The sequence below is a fragment of the Anolis sagrei genome, chromosome 7 (assembly GCF_037176765.1).
Source record: "Anolis sagrei isolate rAnoSag1 chromosome 7, rAnoSag1.mat, whole genome shotgun sequence".
NCBI lineage: Eukaryota > Metazoa > Chordata > Lepidosauria > Squamata > Dactyloidae > Anolis > Anolis sagrei.
The window spans coordinates 13,260,264-13,275,035 of record NC_090027.1 but is presented as its reverse complement, the minus strand read 5'-3'; the positions used below and the strand labels follow the sequence as shown (position 1 = coordinate 13,275,035).

The window sequence follows — 14,772 nt, the reverse complement described above, 5'->3', positions numbered from 1 at the left end:
GGAAGCTAAGAAGGGTCTGATCTAGTTATGTCTTGGAAGGGAAGCTACCAGGACATCCAGGGGCGGCTCATACATTACGCAAAGTAAGCGGTCGCAGTACACTGTTTTTTGCCAGGGGCACAGAGGCGCCTCTGTAAATGCGCCTCTAAAACCACTTGAGGAGCACCCCCTCGGCTCACAACAGCCCTAGCAGTCCCCCAGGCAGGAGCAAGGCACACCTAAAACTGTCAGTCCATCAAATGCTAGTCAATGTGGCCAATTGATACATTCACACCTGGTTCCAACAGACAAGAGTTCTTTCTCCCACCCTGGACCTTCCACAGATATATAAACCCAATTTTCCTAGTTTCCAACAGACCTCACAACCTCTGAGGATGCCTGGCATGGATACAGGCGAAACGTCAGGAGAAAATGCTGCTAGAACATTATTTATTTATTTATTTATTTTCCGAACTTATATGCCGCCACTCCCCTGGGGCTCGGAGTGGCTATACAGCCCAGAAAACTCACAACATCCCAGTGATTCTGGGTATAAAAACCTTGGACAATACAGAATAGAAAGAATACGTCGTTTAAGAAATGTAAAGGAGTGTAAAAGTGAAATGGATTATCAAAACTAGCTCTGAGTATTGTTTGCCACACCTGAAAACCGTCAGGCCATCAAATGCTAGTCAAGGGGGCCAATTGACATATTCACACCTGGCTCCAACAGACAAGAGTTCTTTTTCCTACCCTGGACCTTCCAGAGATATATAAACCCCATTTTCCTAGTTACCAACAGACCTCACAACCTCTGAGGATGCCTGCCACAGATGCAGGCGAAATGTCAGGAGAGAATGCTTCTGCATCTATAGGAGCATAGTGTCTAGATCTAGGGAAGTCATGCTCCCCATGCTCTATTCCGCTTTGGGTAGATCACACCTGGAATATTGTGTCCAATTTTGGGCATCACAATCCAAGAGAGATATTGACAAGCTGGAATGTGTCCAGAGGAGGGCAACTAAAATGATAAAGGGTCTGGAGAACAAGCTCTATGAGGAGCGGCTTAAGGAGCTGGGCATGTTTAACCTGAAGAAGATAAGGATGAGAAGAGATATGATAACCATGTCTAAATATGTGAGAGGAAGCCACAGGGAGGAGGGAGCAAGCTTGTTTTCTGCTTCCTTGGAGACTAGGATGCGGAACAATGGCTTCAAACTACAAGAGAGGAGATTCCATCTGAACATGAGGAAGAACTTCCTGACTGTGAGAGCTGTTCAGCAGTGGAACTCTCTGCCCCGGAGTGTAGTGGAGGCTCCTTCTTTGGAAGCTTTTAAACAGAGGCTGGATGGCCATCTGTCAGGGGTGATTTGAATGCAATATTCCTGCTTCTTGGCAGAATGGGGTTGGACTGGATGGCTCATGAGGTCTCTTCCAACTCTTTGATTCTATGATTCTATGACTGAATGACTCTTATCCTCAGGACATTCTTCCTAATGTTTAGGATTCCCCCAGGCAGGAGCAAGGCACCCCTAAAACTTTCAGGCCATCAAATGCTAGTCAAGGTGGTCAACTGACACATTCACACCTGGCTCCAACAGACAAGAGTTCTTTCTCCCATCCTGGACCTTCCACAGATATATAAACCCCATTTTCCTAGTTTCCAACAGACCTCACAACCTCTGAGGATGCCTGCCACGGATACAGGCGAAACGTCAAGAGAGAATGCTTCTAGAATCATAGAATCAAAGAGTTGGAAGAGACCTCATGGGCCATCCAGTCCAACCCCCTGCCAAGAAGCAGGAATATTGCATTCAAATCACCCCTGACAGATGGCCATCCGGCTTCTGTTTAAAAGCTTCCAAAGAAGGAGCCTCCACCACACTCTGGGGCAGAGAGTTCCACTGCTGAACGGCTCTCACAGTCAGGAAGTTCTTCCTCGTGTTCAGATGGAATCTCCTCTCTTGTAGTTTGAAGCCATTGTTCCGCGTCCTAGTCTCCAAGGAAGCAGAAAACAAGCTTGCTCCCTCCTCCCTGTGGCTTCCTCTCACATATTTATACATGGCTATCATATCTCCTCTCAGCCTTCTCTTCTTCAGGCTAAACATGCCCAGCTCCTTAAGCCACTCCTCATAGGGCTTGTTCTCCAGACCCTTGATCATTTTAGTCGCTCTCCTTTGGACACATTCCAGCTTGTCAATATCTCTCTTGAATTGTGGTGCCCAGAATTGGACACAATATTCCAGGTGTGGTCTAACCAAAGCAGAATAGAGGGGTAGCATTACTTCCTTAGATCTAGACACTATGCTCCTATTAATGCAGGCCAAAATCCCATTGGCGTTTTTGCCGCCACATCACATTGTTGGCTCATGTTTAACTTGTTGTCCACGAGGACTCCAAGATCTTTTTCACACGTACTGCTCTCGAGCCAGGCGTCCCCCATTCTGTATCTTTGCATTTCATTTTTCCTGCCAAAGTGGAGTATCTTGCATTTGTCACTGTTGAACTTCATTTTGCTAGTTTTGGCCCATCTCTCTAGTCTGTCAAGATCGTTTTGAATCCTACTCCTGTCCTCTGGAGTCTTGGCTATCCCTCCCAATTTGGTGTCGTCTGCAAACTTGATGATCCTGCCTTCTAGCTCTTCATCTAAGTCATTAATAAAGATGTTGAACAGAACCCTGCGGCACTCCACTCATCACTTCTTTCCAGGATGAAGAAGAGGAAGCCTTGGTGAGAATCACCCTCTGGGTTCGTCCATTTAACCAATTACAAATCCACCTCACCGTAGTTTTGCCTAGCCCACATTGACTAGTTTCCTTGCCAGAAGGTCATGGGGGACCTTGTCGAAGGCCTTACTGAAATCCAGGTACGCTACATCCACGGCATTCCCCGCATCTACCCAGCTTGTAAGGACCAAGGAGACAGACAAGATGATTTGGTTTTCCCAGACCACCAAGAACTTGCCACAATTTATTATGATCTACACAGACAAAGGCTTTAGAATAGTCAATAAAACAGAAATAGATTTTTTTTTTTCCTGAAAGTATAGGCTATATCTCAGGGGAAAGAACTGTGATTGCCCTAGATGCGGGCGAAACGTCAGGAGAGAGTGTTCCTGGAATATGGAAAAACCTACAACAACCCAGGAGCAAGAATTCCTTTGCTGCCTGTCCACCAAAAAGGATGGAGAGTGGGGGAGAGAGACTGGCCTCGCCCCAGCCCCGCCCCTTAGGTCCAGGCCCCGCCCACGCCGATGCTGATTGGCCGCCGGGGAGGCGGGGGTCTGCTCGGGATGCGGGCGCGCGGCTTCTCGCCTTTAGTCTGGCGCCGGGAGAGGCGCGGATGCTGCTGCTGGTGGTGCTGGTGGTGCTGGTATTGGAGAAGGCGCTGCTGGACTGGACTGGGCTCTATGCCGGCCTTTGGGATCTCTGGGCTGCCGGCTATGGGGCTATCCTCATGGGCGAGGCGCTGGGCAAGGAGGAAGACCCGGGCGGTGGTGCTGCTGCTGCTGCTGGGCGCCGCGGGAGCGCTGCGAGGTGAGCCGGGAAGCGTCCGGGGATCGGGTCGGAGGGTTCCACAGGTGAACAACTCCAGCCTCTGCAGCACGCTCCAGGATTATTCGAGGAGGAGGAAGAGGAGGAGGAGGAGGAATCACCTTAGGCTTGCTTGGCTCGGGCGTTGCAGGGCTTCCAAAGCAAATGATCTTCCTTCACCCCATCTGCATTGACCATTTAACCCACTTCTATGCTAACTTCCAAATTGAGCAGTCCAGGCGAAGCAAACTCCAAGGAAAAAGGAAAAAGGAGGAGGAGGAATAATCTTAGGCTTGGATCAGGCGTTGCAGGGCTTCCAAAGCAGGCTTTCCTCTTGGAACCCCATCTGCACTGACCATTTAACCCACTTCGATGCTAGCTTCCAAATTGAGCAGTCCAGGCAAAGCAAACCCCAAGGAAAAAGGAGGAGGAGGAATAATTTTGGGCTTGGATCAGGCGTTACAGGGCTTCCAAAGCAGGCAATCTTCCTTGAACCCTGTCTGTACTGATCATTTAACCCACTTCTATGCTAACTTCCAAATTGAGCAGTCCAGGTGAAGCAAACTCCAAGGAAAAAGGAAAAAGGAGGCTGAGGAATAATCTTAGGCTTGGATCAGGTGTTGCAGGGCTTCCAAAGCAGGCGATCTTCCTTGAACCCCATCCCAGGCCCTGTCTGCACTCACCATTTAACCCACTTCGATGCTAACTTCCAAATTGAGCAGTCCAGGCAAAGCAAACTCCAAGGAAAAAGGAGGATGAGGAATAATCTTAGGCTTGGATCAGGCGTTGCAGGGCTTCCAAAGCAGGATGGAACCCCATCCCAGGCCCTGTCTGTACTGATCATTTAACCCACTTCTATGCTAACTTACAAACTGTGCAGTCCGGGCAAAGCAAACTCCAAGGAAAAAGGAGGCTGAGGAATAATCTTAGGCTTGGATCAGGCGTTGCAGGGCTTCCAAAGCAGGCGATCTTCCTTGAACCCCATCCCAGGCCCTGTCTGCACTCACCATTTAACCTACTTCGATGCTAACTTCCAAATTGAGCAGTCCAGGAGAAGCAAACTCCAAGGAAAAAGGGAAAGCAAGGAGGAAGAGGAGGAGGAATAATCTTGGGCATGGATCGGGCTCTGCAAGGCTTCCAAAATAGCCGTTCTTCTTTGAACCCTATCTGCACTGACCATTTAACCCACTTCGATGCTAACTCCCAACTGGGGCAGCCAGGCGAAGCAAACTCCAAGGAAAAAGCAAAAAAAGTAACTCTTAAATGGGCAATTCTAATTATTGTGCTTTACTAATAATATAATATAATATATTGTATATACATATAATATTTATAATATTATAATGCAGTGATATATAATGCTAATAATAATAATAATACAATATTATAATTATATACTTAATATTCCTAATAATATTATAATATAATGGTGTCATACAATATAGTCATATATAATACGGATATTGTACTATGCTAATAATATAATATATTGTGTATACATATAATATTTATAATATTATAATGCAATACTATATAATGCTAATAATAATAATACAATATTATAATTATATGTTTTATATTACTAATAATATTACAATATACTGATGTAGTACAGTATAGCAATATATAATACTGATATTGTACTATGCTAATAATATAATATATTGTGAATACATATAATATTTAAAATATTATAATGTAATACTATAAAATGCTAATAATAATACAATAATATAATTATATATTTTATATTATATGTAATATTACAATATAATGGTGTAGTACAATATAGTCATATATAATACTCATATTGTACTTTGCTGATAATATAATATATTGTGAAAACATATAATATTTATAATATTATAATGTAATACAATATAATACTACTAATAATAATATAATATTATAATTATATATTTTATATTACTAATAATATTACAATATAATTGTGTCATACAATATATTCATATATAATACTGATATTGTACTATGCTAATAATATAATATATTGTGAATACATATAATATTTCTAATATTATAATGTAATACTATATAATACTACTACTACTAATAATACAATATTATTATATGTTTTATATTACTAGTAATATTACAATAGAATGGTGTCGTACAATATAGTTATATATAATACTGATAATGTACTCTGCTAATAATATAATATATTGTATATACAGCTAATATTTATAATATTATAATCTAATACTATATAATACTATCTGGGGAGTGGTGTGAGCTTCCACTGTCAGCCCCAGCTTCTGCCAACATAGCAGTTTGAAAACATGCAAAAGTGAGTAGATCAATAGGTACCATTCCAGCGGGAAGGTAACAGCACTTCATGCAGTCATGCCGGCCACATGACCTTGGAGGTGTCTATGGACAACGCCGGCTCTTCAGCTTAGAAATGGAGATGAGCACCACACCCCAGAGTTGGACATGACTGGACTTCATGTCAGGGGAAAACCTTTACCTTTATATAATACTACTAATAATATTACAATATTATAATTATATATTTTATATTTCATGTAATATTGCTAATAATATTACAATATAATGGTGTCGTACAATATAGTGATATTTAATACTGATATTGTACTATGCTAATAATTTAATATATTGTATGTATGTATATATCTTGTAAGCCTCTCTGGGTGCCCTTTGGGGTGAGAAGGATGGCATATAAATGTCGTAAATAAAGAGAGAAATGAATTTAGGGACTCCCCATTCGGGCTTCAAATTGCCCCCTATGGACTCAATCCCCTGCACAGTCAAACTGTGCGAAATGGTCAGTGTGGATGGGGATCAGCCTCCAGGATGAAAAGGGCTGCTTGGAAAGTCACATTCCACTGCACGCCTGAACCAGGACCCGTGTTTTCTTATTATTATTGTTCTGATTTGTCTGCTTATCATTGTCGTAAGGCCTTTGAGAGACACCACAAAGGTTTGGAGATGACACAGCCTTGCGACCTTTGGGACTCTCTGTGTGTCCCACTTCTCCAAGGCGTTGCATGTGTCTGTGTTTATCTGCTTCACATTGAGATTGGAGCTTGCTGCTGTAAATCCTCTTCCGATATATATATTTGCAATATTTCTATCGATATCTATATATACTATAGAGATTTTGCATCTGTTACTGTTGCATTCCAGCTTTTTGTGTTGTCGAAGGCTTTCGTGGCTGGAATCATTGGATTGCTGAGTTTTCTCATCTGTATGGCCGTGTTCCAGAAGCATTCTCTCCTGACGCTTCACCCACTCAGAGGTTGTGAGGTCTGTTGGAAACTAGGAAAATTTGGTTTATATATGTCCAGGGAGGGAGAAAGAACTCTTGCCTGTTGGAGGCAATGCTAATAATAATAAACCTTTATTTGTACCCCGCTACCATCTCCCGAAGGACTTGGTGAGGCTTACAAGAGGCCGAGCCCAAATACAACAATTAAAACAGCAGCAACAACAACAACACAATAACTCAAAAAACAAAGCCATAACATTAGCAACACCCAATGACGCAATTAAAAACAATGACCGGGCCAAGTGTAATAATTAAAATTAAGTGTGAAAGTTGCAATTGCCCCCCTTGATTAGCATTAAATGGCCTTGCAGCTTCAAAGCCTGGCTGCTTCCTGCCTGGGGAAATCCTTTCTTGGGAGGTGTTAGCTGGACCTGATTGATTCCTGCCTGGAATTCCCCTGTTTTTGAGTATTCTTTATTTACTGCCTGATTTTAGAGTTTTTAAAAATGCTGGTAGCCATATTTTGCTCATTTTCATGGTTTCCTACTTTATATTGAAATTGTTCATAGGCTTGTGCCTTCTCTGTGTTTTCTGACATGGTAGTCAGCATGAATGTTGCAACTGGCCACCTTGATTAGTATTAAATGGCCTTGCAGTTTCAAAACCTTGCTGCTTCCTGCCTGGGGAAATCCTTTCTTGGGAGGTGTTAGCTGGCCCTGATTGATTCTTGTCTTGAATTCCCCTGTTTTTGAGTATTGCTCTTTATTTACTGCCCTGATTTTGGTAGCCATATTTTGTTCATTTTCATGGTTTCCTCCATTCTGTTGATATTGTCCACATGCTTGTGCCTTCTCGGTGTTTTCTGACATGGTAGTCAGCATGAATGTTGCAATTGGCCACCTTAATTAGCATTGAATGGCCTTGCAGATTCAAAGCCTGGCTGCTCCCTGCCTGGGAAAATCCTTTGTTGGGAGGTGTTAGCTGACCTTGATTGATTCTTGTCTAGAATTCCCCTGCTATTTATTTACTGTCCTGATTTTAGAGGGTTTTTTTAAATACTGGTAGCCAGATTTTGTTTATTTTCATGGTTTCCTCCATTCTGTTGATATTGTACACATGTTTGTGCCTTCTCGGTGTTTTCTGACATGGTAGTCAGCATGAATGTTGCAATTGGCCACCTTGATTAGCATTGAATGGCCTTGCAGTTTCAAAGTCTGGCTGCTTCCTGCCTGGACACACACAGCATATTATTTAAGAACACAGAAATGCTGGACCACTCATACAACAACCATGTCAGACTACACAGAGAAGGACGACTAATTGCACTGATGCAACTGTACCTAAACACATAGAAGTTCAATGCATACATACAAATACAAATGTCAGTAAAACATCGGATTGTTACATTCAGATTTAACAGAAACAATTCGTTCTTTTCTCAAAAGATGATAAAATGCCTCTTGACATGAGTGGAAATAGCTCTTGTGTCTTTACTACAGATGAGTAGATGTCAAATCCATGCACAGAAAATGTCCTATTTGCTTTATTACACAAGAGTAGACTCCAACATTCAATTGTTTTAGACTCTCAGGAGTCTTCATCAGGTAGTAGTTAGGTCTATAAACAATGCATGTTATTAATACATACATACAGTTTGTCAAATGGAAACATCTAGCTTTTAACTATATATATATAGAGAGAGAGAGAGAGAGAGAGAGAGAGAGAGAGAGGGAGGGAGAGTTTATTATTATTATTATTATTATTATTATTATTATCTAGCATGAATATATAGCTACTTGCTTATCAATAAAGCTCAATATTTGAGGCAAGTGGTCTATTAACAGTGCCCTTGAAAAGAGGTTGCTAAAGGGAACATACATAGTGCCTGAAGGGTAGTCCTTTTCAGACTACACAGAGAAGCCATTGAAATCTGCAAGCATGTGGACAACTTCAACAGAAAGGAGGAAACCATGAAAACGAACAAAATTTGCCTATGGGTATTAAAAAAACCTTTAAAATCAGGACAGTAAATAAAGAGCAACAATAAAAAACAATCAGGAATTCTAGACATGAAACAATCAGGGCCAGCTAACACCTCCCAACAAAGGATTCCCCCAGGCAGGAAGCAGCCAGGCTTGGAAGCTGCAAGGCTACACAGTGCTAATCAAGGGGGTCCATTGAAACATGCACACTAGCCTCAAACAGATAATAATAATAATAATAATAATAATAATAATAATAATCTTTATTTATACCTCACCACTGCCTCCCCAAAGAACACTCAGGACAGCTAACATGAGGCCAAGCCCAGTAATACATTACAGCAAAATAAATACAGAATGATAAAAATAAGAGTTAAGAGTTTTTTCTCACACTCTAGATATTCCACAGATATATAAACCCACTTACCTAGTTTCCAACAGATCTCACAACCTCTGAGGATGCCTGCTATACCAGTATTTAAAAAACTCTAAAATCAGGACAGAAAATAAAGTACAACAATAAAAAATGGGAATTCCAGACATGAAACAATCAGGGCCAGCTAACACCTCCCAACAAAGGATTCCCCCAGGCAGGAAGCAGCCAGGCTTTGAAGCTGCAAGGCTACACAGTGCTAATCAAGGGGGTCCATTGAAACATCCACACTTGCCTCAAACAGATAATAATAATAATAATAATAATAATAATAATAATAATAATCTTTATTTATACCCCGCCACTGTCTTCCCAAAGGGGCTCGGGATGGCTTACATTACAGCAAAATAAATACAAAAATAAGAGTTAAGAGTTTTTTCTTCCACCCTAGACATTCCACAGATAAATAAACCCACTTGCCTAGTTTTCAACAGATCTCACAACCTCTGAGGATGCCTGCCATAGGTGTGGGTGAAACGTCAGGAGAGAATGCTTCTGGAACGTGACCATACAGCCTGGCAAACTCACAGCAACCCAGTGAGCTGTTATGATTTAAGGACCTTGGACAGCAGCTCCACTCCCAGGAAAGTGAACTTTAAATGTGACTTGTGAGCAAAGAGCAGCTTCAGTTTTCCTGCTCACCACCTGATGGGGGGAAAACGCTGCTAATGCTCGGCTAATGGAAAGCATTTGGGAGTTTTAAATACACCGCAAAGGGGAAAAGGATGCTGCTTTTGAAAAAAAGAGGCTCATTTCATAATTCCTCGCTGTGTAGGAAGGGGCATTTGGCATTGGGGATGTGCACGCCTTGCTGACGATGTGATATGTTTTTTGAGATCGCCACAGTTGCACTTCGCACCGTTCTGGATGTTGAAAAATCTGTGTTGTGGAATTGCTTTCAGACGCTAGATGAGAGATGGCGGGGTATTTTTAGCTTGGTTGCAGTCCTTCCCTTCTCGCATTTGATGCTGCGCTCGCCGTGTTTAGCTGTAGCTCCAGCCAGAGCACTTAACCTCAGCCCCTGACCCATTCGGATATAATATTACAGTTTGGGAAGTTGTTTTTGGAGCCACTTCGATGAGCAATTGCAATCCAAAGAGGGGAGTTTAAGGGGGTTGTGTGCATCTTGGACATAGGAGAAGAGGAATTAAAATTTTCCAAACTGTTGTCACATTATCACAATGTATGCTTATAGTCATAGGAGAAGAAAAAAAACAAAATTTCCCAAACTGTTGTCAGGTTATCACGACGTTAGTTTATTTTTATTCGCCTTATAATCAACTCTCAGTAGCCCATTAAATTGAAAATTACAGCCTAATTTGATCAAAAAATAATTTCTCAATATAGTGCCAACTCCAAGTTCTCTGGCTATCATGGTATGATGATACTGTCCTTTTTTGGATCTAGTTTTAGTCTGTATAAATATGCTCTACCTGTCTCGGCTCACTCAGAATATGTCTGCTTCTGAGGAAGTCTCCAATTGTTGTTTTGAATGGTTAGGTCAGTGTTTCTCAACCTGGGGGTTGGGACCCCTGGCAGGTCACAAGGGGCTGTCAAAGGGGTCGCCAAAGCCCATCAGAAAACACAGTATTTTCTGTTGGTCATGGGGGTTCTGTGTGGGAAGCTTGGCCCAGTTCTATCCTTGTTCGGAATGCTCTTTGGTTGTAGGTGAACCATAAATCCCAGCAACTTCAACTTCCAAAGGTCAAGGTCTGTTTTCCCCAAACTTCACCAGTGTTCACATTTGGGCATATTGAGTATTCGTGCCAAGTTTGGTCCAGATCCATGCACTACAGCTGCATTGGTTACCAATTGAGCACCGGATCACTTTCAAAGTGATAGTATTCACCTTTAAGGCCCTGCATGGTCTGGGGCCGATGTATCTGAGGGATCGTCTCACCCCCTACCAACCCCAGAGATCCCTCCGTTCTGAGAACCAAGATCTATTGGAAGTCCCCAGTGTCAAGACCTTGCGTCTAATGGCAACCAGACGCAGAGCCTTCACAGCAGTGGCACCATCACTCTGGAATACTCTGCCACCTGAAGTCCGTGCCTTGTGGGACTTACCAGCTTTCCGCAGGGCATGTAAGACATACCTGTTCCGACAGGCTTTTAATGTTTGATATTGTTGTTTTTAAATTGTTTTAAATTGCTTTTAAACTTTGTTAGATTTTAGCTATTCTTGTAAGCCTCTCCGAGCCCCAGGGGAGTGGCGGCATATAAGTTTAAATAATAAATAAATAAATAAATAATAAATTATTTGTGTCCATAGTACACTCTCTCAGTGGTTCTCAACCTGGGGGTCGGGACCCCGAGGGGGGTCGCGAGGGAGTGTCAGAGGGGTCGCCAAAGACCATCAGAAAGCACAGTTGGTCATGGGGGTTCTGTGTGGGAAGTCTGGCCCAATTCTATTGTTGGTGGGGTTCAGAATATTCTTTGATTGTAGGTGAACTATACATCCCAGCAACTACAACTCCCAAATGTCAAGGTCTATTTCCCCCAAACTCTACTAGTGTTTATATTTGGGCATATTGAGTATTTGTGCCAAGTTTAGTCCTGATCCATCATTGTTTGAGTCCACAGTGCTCTCAGGATGTAGGTGAACTATAACTCCAAACTCAAGGTCAGTGCCCACCAAACCCTTCCAGTATTTTCTCTTGGTCATGGGAGTTCTGTGTGCCAAGTTTGGTTCAATTCCATCATTGGTGGAGTCCAGAATGCTCTTTGATTGTAGGTGAACTATACATCCCAGCAACTGCAACTCCCAAATAATAAAATCAATCCCCCCAACCCCACCAGTATTTGGTCCAGTGAATGAAAATACATCCTGCATAACAGATGTTCATATGATGATACATAACAGTTGCAGAATTACAGTTATGAAGTAGCAATGGAGATAATTTTATGGTTGGGGGTCAACACAACATGAGGAACTGTATTAAGGGGTCACGGCATTAGGAAGGTTGAGAACCACCGCTCTAGATATAGGGGAACTACAACACCCAAACTCAAGGTCAACATCTGCCAAAACCTTTCAGTATTTTCTGTTGGTCATGGGAGTCTGTGTGCCAAGTTTGGTTCAATTCCATCATTGGTGGAGTTCAGGATGCTCTTTCACTGCAGGTGAACTATAAATCCCAGAAACAACAATTCCCAAAATCAATCCCCCTCTAACCCCACCAGTATTCACATTTGGGCGTATCGGGTATTTGTGCCAAATTTGGTCCAGTGAAAGAAAATACATCCTGCATATCAGATGTTTACATTTTGATTCATAGCAGTAGGGAAATTGCAGTTATGAAGCAGCAATGAAAATAATTTTATGGTTGGGGGTCACCCAGGGGCGGCTCAACCATTACGCAAAGTAAGCATTCGTAGTATAATTGATTTTGGTCAAGGGTGCTCTTTAGGCACTCTTGGGGGAAAATAGACCTTGACATATGCGAGTTATAGTTACTGGGATGTATAGTTCACCTACAATCAAAGAGCATTCTGAACTCCACCAATGATGGAATTGAACCAAATATGGCACACAGAACTCCCACGACGAACAGAAAATATGTATCAGTGATTTGTTGGAAGGGGGGGGGGGGGACCAAAATACTTCTTGCTTTCCTAGGGCCGCCTCTGGTCACCACAACATGAGGAACTGTATTAAGGGGCCGCGGCATTAGGAAGGTTGAGAAATACTGGGTTAGGTCATTTATTTATCCTTGTTCCTCACTCACTGTTCATCCAAAGTCTTAAGTGGAGATTTCCCCATTACTAGCTGCTTGATATTCTCCCCAGGCTTCCAACCAGGGGTGTTTTGCTTCTGAGCAGAGGCCTTTCCCTTTTTCTAAATCGGGTGGTGTAAATATCCGAATGTTTTGAATACAGCCTGTTCCTCCCACATCCCTTCTTAGCACTTGAGTGAGAAGTGGCGAAGGAGGAGTGTTGACAATGATGTTGGCTGAAAGGGGCACAAGCCAGGCAGGTTCCTGAACGCTCCCTTCCGTCTGAAAAGTAGCTTCTACCCTGCAAACAGGAATTAATGTCTTAGCTTGAAAGCTTAATTCTCAATGGTGCACACCATGCTCCCCAACATAGCATTGCAGGGCCTCAAAGTCTTACCGATGCAGAATTGTGCATGCTTTGTATTATTCATAAGGAAGCTCAAAAAGCAATGCAGAGATAGTTTTATATATTTTTTAAAAAGATTTTATTTATAAATTTGTCCAACAAAATGTATAAGCATACATTCTTCTCTCTTTCTACAGTATCTTAGACAAAAGAGTATGTCATCTTATATACAATCTAACAGTAAATAAACATCAAAAACATCTTTAATCATATTTCTTATCATTATTTTTAAATTTCCATTACAACTTATGCTACATGGGATTGTGGCGCAGCAGGCTGAGTGTCAGTTGCACTCTGACCAAAAGGTCATGAGTTCGAAGCCAGCCCGGGTTGGAGTGGGTTTCCAACCAATTATGTGTAGCCTGTTGTCGACTTTTGCAACCCAAAAGACAGCTGCATCTGTCAAGTAGGAAAATAAGGTACCACCTTAAAGTGTGGGGAGGCTAAATTAACTGATTTATGAGACCATAAAGAAGACTCCAGCAAAGCATTCCAGCAGGGAAGCATGCGGGAATGCGGAAGTGCTTCATCAGCGTCACAGATGGACGATGAAAGCAACAGCTCGCTGGTGGCCAGAAAAAGTTAAATAGCCTCTGTCTATGTCTGTATATGTTTGTATGTCAAAATTGGCATTGAATGTTTGCCATATATGTGTACACTGTAATCCGCCCTGAGTCCCCTGCAGGTTGAGAAGGGCGGAATATAAATGCTGTAAATAAATAAATACATACATATAACTCTATCACACACCTTTTTTCCACTTATACATATTGTATTTCTTTATCATTATTATTATACCATTTTTCTTTATTTATTTATTATCATTTCTATTTATTTACTATCATTTCTATCCCGCCCATTTCAGCCCGAAGGTAACTCAGGGCGGCGTACTTACACACTTACTTACTTAGGCAATCCCTCGTAGTCCGAGGATGATGGTCCTCCAAGTGTAGTATCCTGGGGGTGGGTTCGTAGGTGATGGTGGAGCCCTATTCTTGATCTGCATCTTCTCCTGCAGTGAGGGCATTGGTTTCCAGGTGAAAGGCGGTCCCGGTTGGGGTTGGCTTGACATGCCTTCCTCTTGGCACCTTTCTCTCTTTCGCCCTCCATTCGTGCCTCTTCAAATTCTGCAGCACTGCTGGTCACAGCTGACCTTCAGTTGGAGCGCTCAAGGGCTAGGGCTTCCCAGTTCTCAGTGTTTATGCCAGAGTTTTTAAAGTTGGCTTTGAGCCCATCTTTAAATCTCTTTTCCTGTCCTCCAACATTCCATTTTCCGTTCTTGAGTTCGGAGTAAAGCAACTGCTTTGGGAGACAGTGGTTGGGCATCCGGACAACATGGCCAATCCAGCGGAGTTGATGGCGGAGGACCATCGCTTCAATGCTGGTGGTCTTTGCTTCTTCCAGCATGCTGATGTTTGTCCACTTGTCTTCCCAAGAAATTTGCAGGATTTTTCAGAGGCAGCGCTGATG

General features: G+C 42.4%; 1 protein-coding gene across 2 annotated transcripts in view; it reads left to right on the top strand.

The window, feature by feature from the left end:
- The first annotated feature begins 3,310 nt into the window (after positions 1 to 3,310).
- UNC5D (unc-5 netrin receptor D) overlaps positions 3,311 to 14,772 on the top strand; it is a 571,167-nt gene continuing 559,705 nt past the window's right edge. For both annotated transcript variants that reach the window (XM_067470687.1, XM_067470686.1), the window contains exon 1: positions 3,311 to 3,515. In XM_067470687.1, coding sequence (XP_067326788.1) covers positions 3,389 to 3,515 — 127 coding nt within the window. In that variant the 5' untranslated portion in view covers positions 3,311 to 3,388. The remainder of the gene's footprint in view (positions 3,516 to 14,772) is intronic.